Source organism: Entelurus aequoreus, linkage group LG02 (assembly GCF_033978785.1).
Source record: "Entelurus aequoreus isolate RoL-2023_Sb linkage group LG02, RoL_Eaeq_v1.1, whole genome shotgun sequence".
NCBI lineage: Eukaryota > Metazoa > Chordata > Actinopteri > Syngnathiformes > Syngnathidae > Entelurus > Entelurus aequoreus.
This window is the reverse complement of record NC_084732.1, coordinates 8,646,248-8,656,247: the sequence shown is the minus strand read 5'-3', so window position 1 is coordinate 8,656,247 and position 10,000 is coordinate 8,646,248. Positions and strand designations below refer to the sequence as shown.

Genomic DNA, 10,000 nt, shown 5'->3' with positions numbered 1-10,000 from the left:
GGTCTCCTATGGGCCTGGAGTCCCACAGAGTGTCCTTGATGTGCTGGTTCTCCCTGGTAGCCGCCTGCCACACCACCTCCAGCTCCTCCTCCACCGCCCTGCAGAGGAGAGAAGATGTACTGCAATGACAATCTTAAAGATATCTTTGAAGTAATACTCTTCTGCTCCAGATCTGCAGGTGGCAGTAATGAGCGTCACTAGTATATGCTCTTTAAATACGCTACTATGAGATGGACAGACACACACTACATAGGCAGACACACACTACATAGACAGACACACACTACATAGACAGACACACACTACATAGGCAGACACACACTACATAGACAGACACACACTACATAGACAGACACACACTACATAGGCAGACACACACTACATAGACAGACACACACTACATAGGCAGACACACACTACATAGACAGACACACACTACATAGACAGACACACACTACATAGACAGACACACACTACATAGACAGACACACACTACATAGGCAGACACACACTACATAGACAGACACACACTACATAGGCAGACACACACTACATAGACAGACACACACTACATAGGCAGACACACACTACATAGACAGACACACACTACATAGGCAGACACACACTACATAGACAGACACACACTACATAGGCAGACACACACTACATAGGCAGACACACACTACATAGGCAGACACACACTACATAGACAGACACACACTACATAGGCAGACACACACTACATAGGCAGACACACACTACATAGGCAGACACACACTACATAGGCAGACACACACTACATAGACAGACACACACTACATAGACAGACACACACTACATAGACAGACACACACTACATAGACAGACACACACTACATAGACAGACACACACTACATAGGCAGACACACACTACATAGACAGACACACACTACATAGACAGACACACACTACATAGGCAGACACACACTACATAGACAGACACACACTACATAGACAGACACACACTACATAGGCAGACACACACTACATAGACAGACACACACTACATAGGCAGACACACACTACATAGACAGACACACACTACATAGGCAGACACACACTACATAGACAGACACACACTACATAGGCAGACACACTACATAGACAGACACACACTACATAGGCAGACACACTACATAGACAGACACACACTACATAGACAGACACGCACTACATAGGCAGACACACACTACATAGACAGACACACACTACATAGACAGACACACACTACATAGACAGACACACTACATAGACAGACACACACTACATAGACAGACACACACTACATAGGCAGACACACACTACATAGACAGACACACTACATAGACAGACACACACTACATAGACAGACACACTACATAGACAGACACACACTACATAGACAGACACACACTACATAGGCAGACACACACTACATAGGCAGACACACTACATAGACAGACACACACTACATAGGCAGACACACTACATAGACAGACACACACTACATAGACAGACACACACTACATAGGCAGACACACACTACATAGACAGACACACACTACATAGGCAGACACACACTACATAGGCAGACACACACTACATAGACAGACACACACTACATAGGCAGACACACACTACATAGACAGACACACACTACATAGACAGACACACACTACATAGACAGACACACACTACATAGGCAGACACACACTACATAGACAGACACACACTACATAGGCAGACACACACTACATAGACAGACACACACTACATAGACAGACACACACTACATAGACAGACACACAACCTACAATACTGACCGACCCTACCGACCAACAGACAGACACAACCGACTGACCAATCAATACGACCGACCGATCAATATGCTTGACCGATCAAGCGCCCGGTCATGACCAACACACACGGCCGATTGGCAGACACATCGACCGCCACAACTGACAGACCTGCTGATCTATAGGACCGAACAATCTGACAGAGCGATCAATATGACCGACCGATCCAACTGGCCGACACAACTGATCGACACGACCGACAGACAAAACTGACCAATCCGACCAATCGATCAATACGACCAACCAACTGATCAACACGATCGACTGACCGACTGACCGATCAATAGGAATGACAGAGCCGACCGATCAAAATGACCGATTGACCGACTTGATCCAATGACACGACCCGACAGATTGACACGACCGACAGATTGACATGACGGAACGACTGACTGACAGACGTCAATGACTGACAGACGTTACGGACCGACTGATCAACACGACTGACTAATCTGACCAACCAATCAATACCAGCCACCAATCCGACCGACCGATCAATACACCCAACAGACACGACCGATTGACAGGACAGACTTACCTGACCGATTGATCAATATCACCGACAGACCGACATGATCGATCAACACACATGGCCGACAGACACAACCGACCGACATGACCGACCAACGATCGACCAACTGAGTGACACAACTGATCAATACAATTGACTGACTGACCTGACCGACAGACAGACATGACTGACAGACACGACCGACAGATTGACATGACAGACTGACTGACCGACAGACAGACATGACTGAAAGACACGACCGACAGATTGACCGACAGACAGACATGACTGACAGACACGACCGACAGATTGACATGACGGACCGACTGACCGACTGACCGACAGACATGACTGACAGACACGACCGACAGATTGACCGACAGATTGACATGACGGACCGACTGACCGACAGACAGACATGACTGACAGACACGACCGACAGATTGACACGACCGACAGATTGACATGACAGACTGACTGACCGACAGACAGACATGACTGACAGACACGACCGACAGATTGACACGACCGACAGATTGACATGACAGACTGACTGACCGACAGACAGACATGACTGACAGACACGACCGACAGATTGACATGACAGACTGACTGACCGACAGACAGACATGACTGACAGACACGACCGACAGATTGACATGACAGACTGACTGACCGACAGACAGACATGACTGACAGACACGACCGACAGATTGACATGACGGACCGACTGACCGACTGACCGACAGACATGACTGACAGACACGACCGACAGATTGACATGACGGACCGACTGACCGACAGACAGACATGACTGACAGACACGACCGACAGATTGACCGACAGATTGACATGACGGACCGACTGACCGACAGACAGACATGACTGACAGACACGACCGACAGACATGACTGACAGACACGACCGACAGATTGACCGACAGATTGACATGACGGACCGACTGACCGACAGACAGACATGACTGACAGACACGACCGACAGATTGACACGACCGACAGATTGACATGACAGACTGACTGACCGACAGACAGACATGACTGACAGACACGACCGACAGATTGACACGACCGACAGATTGACATGACAGACTGACTGACCGACAGACAGACATGACTGACAGACACGACCGACAGATTGACACGACCGACAGATTGACATGACAGACTGACTGACCGACAGACAGACATGACTGACAGACACGACCGACAGATTGACCGACAGACAGACATGACTGACAGACACGACCGACAGATTGACATGACGGACCGACTGACCGACAGATGTCAATGACTGACAGACACGACCGACAGATTGACCGACAGATTGACATGACGGACCGACTGACCGACAGATGTCAATGAGTGACAGACACGACTGACCAACCAATCAATACAATGTGATGACGATGCCTTCAGGAGACTTTTGCTGTCTTTTCCGCCAGACGTCACAAGTTTAATAAGGAATCTGCCTCCTAGTTCATTTGAAATATCTGACAGTATATTTGTTGCAACTTTGCTGCCATCTTGTGGACAACACGAGTCCCGGCTAGACTACTGCAACTCACTTCTTGTGGGGGTCCCCAGCAAGAACTTCCAGAAGCTGCAGTACTTACAGAATAGTGCTGCTAGGATCCTGGTGAGAGTGAGGAAATACCACCACATCACACCAGTTCTCAAATCCCTTCACTGGCTTCCTGTTCCACTCAGGATTGAATTCAAAGTCTCCCTACTAACCCACCAGTGCCTCCATGGAAATGCCCCCCTCTACCTCAAAGAACTGCTCACCCCCAAATTCTCCACACGACACCTCCGCTCCGGACAGGCTAACCTCCTCCAACCTCAGAGGACAAAGCTCCGAACAATGGGGCGACCGGGCTTTCTGCTCCGCCGCTACCAGTCTGTGGAACGCTCTCCCTGACCACCTGAGGGCACCACAGACTGTGGATGCTTTTAAAAAAGGTTTAAAAACCCTTCTTTAAAAAAAAAAAAAACTGTCTGAATGCAACTTCCTGTTTGTCTGTAATAACTGTCTGAATGCGACTTCCTGTTTGTCAGTAATAACTGTCTGAATGCGACTTCCTGTTTGTCTGTAATAACTGTCTGTATGCGACTTCCTGTTTGTCTGTAATAACTGTCTGTATGCGACTTCCTGTTTGTCCATAATAACTATTTGAATGTGACTTCCTGTTTGTCTGTAATAACTGTCTGTAATTTGACTTCCTGTTCGTCTGTAATAACTGTCTGAATGCAACTTCCTGTTTGTCTGTAATAACTGTCTGAATGCAACTTCCTGTTCGTCTGTAATAACTGTCTGTATGCGACTTCCTGTTTGTCTGTAATAACTGTCTGAATGCGACTTCCTGTTTGTCTGTAATAACTGTCTGTATGCAACTTCCTGTTTGTCTGTAATAACTGTCTGTATGCAACTTCCTGTTTGTCTGTAATAACTGTCTGTATGCGACTTCCTGTTTGTCTGTAATAACTGTCTGAATGCGACTTCCTGTTTGTCTGTAATAACTGTCTGTATGCGACTTCCTGTTTGTCTGTAATAACTGTCTGTATGCGACTTCCTGTTTGTCCATAATAACTATTTGAATGTGACTTCCTGTTTGTCTGTAATAACTGTCTGTAATTTGACTTCCTGTTCGTCTGTAATAACTGTCTGAATGCAACTTCCTGTTTGTCTGTAATAACTGTCTGAATGCAACTTCCTGTTTGTCTGTAATAACTGTCTGTATGCGACTTCCTGTTTGTCTGTAATAACTGTCTGAATGCGACTTCCTGTTTGTCTGTAATAACTGTCTGTATGCAACTTCCTGTTTGTCTGTAATAACTGTCTGTATGCAACTTCCTGTTTGTCTGTAATAACTGTCTGTATGCGACTTCCTGTTTGTCTGTAATAACTGTCTGAATGCGACTTCCTGTTTGTCTGTAATAACTGTCTGAATGCGACTTCCTGTTTGTCTGTAATAACTGTCTGTATGCAACTTCCTGTTTGTCTGTAATAACTGTCTGTATGCAACTTCCTGTTTGTCTGTAATAACTGTCTGTATGCAACTTCCTGTTTGTCTGTAATAACTGTCTGAATGTGACCTCCTGTTTGTCTGTAATAACTGTCTGTATGCAACTTCCTGTTTGTCCGTAATAACTGTCTGAATGCAACTTCCTGTTTGTCTGTAATAACTGTCTGAATGCAACTTCCTGTTTGTCTGTAATAACTGTCTGTATGCAACTTCCTGTTTGTCTGTAATAACTGTCTGTATGCAACTTCCTGTTTGTCTGTAATAACTGTCTGTATGCAACTTCCTGTTTGTCTGTAATAACTGTCTGTGTGCAACTTCCTGTTTGTCTGTAATAACTGTCTGAATGCAACTTCCTGTTTGTCTGTAATAACTGTCTGTATGCGACTTCCTGTTTGTCTGTAATAACTGTCTGTATGCAACTTCCTGTTTGTCTGTAATAACTGTCTGAATGCAACTTCCTGTTTGTCTGTAATAACTGTCTGTATGCGACTTCCTGTTTGTCTGTAATAACTGTCTGTATGCAACTTCCTGTTTGTCTGTAATAACTGTCTGTATGCAACTTCCTGTTTGTCTGTAATAACTGTCTGAATGCAACTTCCTGTTTGTCTGTAATAACTGTCTGAATGCAACTTCCTGTTTGTCTGTAATAACTGTCTGTATGCAACTTCCTGTTTGTCTGTAATAACTGTCTGTATGCAACTTCCTGTTTGTCTGTAATAACTGTCTGAATGCAACTTCCTGTTTGTCTGTAATAACTGTCTGTATGCAACTTCCTGTTTGTCTGTAATAACTGTCTGTATGCAACTTCCTGTTTGTCTGTAATAACTGTCTGTATGCAACTTCCTGTTTGTCTGTAATAACTGTCTGTATGCAACTTCCTGTTTGTCTGTAATAACTGTCTGTATGCAACTTCCTGTTTGTCTGTAATAACTGTCTGTATGCAACTTCCTGTTTGTCTGTAATAACTGTCTGAATGCAACTTCCTGTTTGTCTGTAATAACTGTCTGTATGCAACTTCCTGTTTGTCCGTAATAACTGTCTGAATGCAACTTCCTGTTCGTCTGTAATAACTGTCTGTATGCGACTTCCTGTTTGTCCGTAATAACTGTCTGAATGCAACTTCCTGTTCGTCTGTAATAACTGTCTGTATGCAACTTCCTGTTTGTCTGTAATAACTGTCTGTATGCAACTTCCTGTTTGTCTGTAATAACTGTCTGAATGTGACCTCCTGTTTGTCTGTAATAACTGTCTGTATGCAACTTCCTGTTTGTCCGTAATAACTGTCTGAATGCAACTTCCTGTTTGTCTGTAATAACTGTCTGAATGCAACTTCCTGTTTGTCTGTAATAACTGTCTGTATGCAACTTCCTGTTTGTCTGTAATAACTGTCTGTATGCAACTTCCTGTTTGTCTGTAATAACTGTCTGTATGCAACTTCCTGTTTGTCTGTAATAACTGTCTGTGTGCAACTTCCTGTTTGTCTGTAATAACTGTCTGAATGCAACTTCCTGTTTGTCTGTAATAACTGTCTGTATGCGACTTCCTGTTTGTCTGTAATAACTGTCTGTATGCAACTTCCTGTTTGTCTGTAATAACTGTCTGAATGCAACTTCCTGTTTGTCTGTAATAACTGTCTGTATGCGACTTCCTGTTTGTCTGTAATAACTGTCTGTATGCAACTTCCTGTTTGTCTGTAATAACTGTCTGTATGCAACTTCCTGTTTGTCTGTAATAACTGTCTGAATGCAACTTCCTGTTTGTCTGTAATAACTGTCTGAATGCAACTTCCTGTTTGTCTGTAATAACTGTCTGTATGCAACTTCCTGTTTGTCTGTAATAACTGTCTGTATGCAACTTCCTGTTTGTCTGTAATAACTGTCTGAATGCAACTTCCTGTTTGTCTGTAATAACTGTCTGTATGCAACTTCCTGTTTGTCTGTAATAACTGTCTGTATGCAACTTCCTGTTTGTCTGTAATAACTGTCTGTATGCAACTTCCTGTTTGTCTGTAATAACTGTCTGAATGCAACTTCCTGTTTGTCTGTAATAACTGTCTGAATGCAACTTCCTGTTTGTCTGTAATAACTGTCTGTATGCAACTTCCTGTTTGTCTGTAATAACTGTCTGTATGCAACTTCCTGTTTGTCTGTAATAACTGTCTGAATGCAACTTCCTGTTTGTCTGTAATAACTGTCTGTATGCAACTTCCTGTTTGTCTGTAATAACTGTCTGTATGCAACTTCCTGTTTGTCTGTAATAACTGTCTGAATGCAACTTCCTGTTTGTCTGTAATAACTGTCTGTATGCAACTTCCTGTTTGTCTGTAATAACTGTCTGTATGCAACTTCCTGTTTGTCCGTAATAACTGTCTGAATGCAACTTCCTGTTTGTCTGTAAATTGTGAAGGATGACTGTGTGAAAGGGAATAGAATCACCACGTCACACATGTCCTACATCAGCTGGCTGTAATGTTGTGTGAAATGGGCTGGTGATAAATGTGAGTGTCTGACACCAACAACTGCAGCACTTCCTCCTCTTCCTCCACCTCCTCCTCCTCCTCCTCCTACCGTTTGGACTGCAGCAGCCTCTCCTCCGCCTGCTGCCTCTCCGCCAGCAGACTCTGTAGGTGCACCACCTCCCTGTGGTAGGACGCCGCCTTGCCCTCCGCCGCCTCCTCCAGCGCCGCCAGTCGGCTGGACGCCTGCTTGCGGTACACCTGCGCACACACACACACACACACACACACACACACACACACACACACACACACACACACACACACACACACACACACACACACACACACACACACACACACACACACACACACACACACACACACACACACACACACACACACACACACACACACGTGGAGTCAGGGCCATGCGATGTGGAGCGCGGCCATGAAGGAGGCAGATGCTGATGGAGGACGGCGCAGCATCAGCGGAGGACGGCGGGGCGCAGGAAGCGGGACGAGGTGAGCGCGGCGTGAATGACTCGACAGATGTGGACGTGGCCCCCTTTGGTCTAATATTTGGAGCGTGTGCTCCTTCCTTTGCATCCTGTTGCGCTTTTAGTTTGAAATGTCCACACTCTTTGTGGAAGACCTTTTTTTTTTTTTTTAGGCATTCTAGCTCGTAAAATATGGCAAGCACGAGGCGGCTAGCAGTTGTAAAGTTCTATTGTGAGTTTTTCTACCCGAGCTGCTTTTACCGCGTCAAACCCGGAGGGTCCTGAAGTCCTCTGGCCCCCGGTCTTTAACCTTTACCGAGTGGCAGACCAAAGAGCCAGGGTGAGGCGGCATGTCGCCAATATGGCCGCCACCTGTGGAACAACCTGCCAGAGAGCCTCAGGACTGCAGGGACCCTTGACTTTTTAAAAAAAGGCTAAAGACACTTTTTTAATCAGGATCATCTGTTTTTTATTATTTTATTGTGTTGTTTTCTGTCTTAATTATCAACATTTCCACTATTATTCTCTGTATGTTACGTTTTTATTAATGTATTAATGTAATATTTATATTTTATTTTGACATATATTTTATCATATGTTTTGTACTATTTATTGTGTTGTTTTCTGTCTTAATTACCAATATTACTACTATTATTCTCTATATGTTATGTTTTTATTTACGTATTAATGTAATATTTATATTTTATTTTGACATATTTTAATCCTGTTTTATACTTTTTACTGTGTTTTTTTCTGTCTTGATTATCAATATTTCCACTATTATTCTCTATTTGTTATGTTTTTATTAACATATTAATGTAATCCATCCATATTAAATTTTGATATATTTTATCCTATGTTTTATACTATTTATTGTGTTGTTTTCTTTCTTAACTATCAATATTACTACTATTATTATTTACATGTTATGTTTTTATTTACGTATTAATGTAATATTTATATTTTATTTTGACATATTTGAATCCTGTTTTATACTTTTTATTGTGTTTTTTTCTGTCTTAATTATCAATATTTCCACTATTATTTTCAATATATTATGTTTTTATTAACATATTAATGTAATCCATCCATATTTAATTTTGACATATTTTATCCCATGTTTTATACTATTTATTGTGTTGTTTTCTTTCTTAATTATCAATACTACTACTATTATTATTTACATGTTATGTTTTTATTTACGTATTAATGTAATATTTATATTTTATTTTGACATATTTTACCATATGTTTTGTACTATTTATTGTGTTGTTTTCTGTCTTAATTACCAATATAACTACTATTATTCTCTATATGTTATGTTTTTATTTACGTATTAATGTAATATTTATATTTTATTTTGACATATTTTAATCCTGTTTTATACTTTTTACTGTGTTTTTTCTGTCTTAATTATCAATATTTCCACTATTATTCTCTATTTGTTATGTTTTTATTAACATAATGTAATCCATCCATATTAAATTTTGACATATTTTATCCTATGTTTTATACTATATATTGTGTTGTTTTCTTTCTTAACTATCAATATTACTACTATTATTATTTACATGTTACGTTTTTATTTACGTATTAATGTAATATTTATATTTTAT

General features: G+C 42.0%; 2 protein-coding genes across 2 annotated transcripts in view; one reads left to right on the top strand and one right to left on the bottom strand.

Moving 5' to 3' along the window:
• LOC133662184 (centrosomal protein of 89 kDa-like) overlaps positions 1-10,000 on the bottom strand; it is a 105,052-nt gene that overhangs the window by 875 nt on the left and 94,177 nt on the right. Inside the window, exons 16-17 of the mRNA XM_062065946.1 lie at positions 7,997-8,145; positions 1-98 (exon numbers count right to left, since the gene is read on the bottom strand). The exon at positions 1-98 is cut by the window's left edge and continues 875 nt beyond it. Of these exons, the coding sequence (XP_061921930.1) occupies positions 1-98; positions 7,997-8,145 (247 nt within the window). The remainder of the gene's footprint in view (positions 99-7,996; positions 8,146-10,000) is intronic.
• The window catches only part of LOC133662178 (E3 ubiquitin-protein ligase RNF182-like), a 12,534-nt gene continuing 10,822 nt past the window's right edge, over positions 8,289-10,000 (top strand). Inside the window, exon 1 of the mRNA XM_062065937.1 lies at positions 8,289-8,409. Within this exon, the coding sequence (XP_061921921.1) occupies positions 8,349-8,409 (61 nt within the window). The 5' untranslated portion in view covers positions 8,289-8,348. The remainder of the gene's footprint in view (positions 8,410-10,000) is intronic.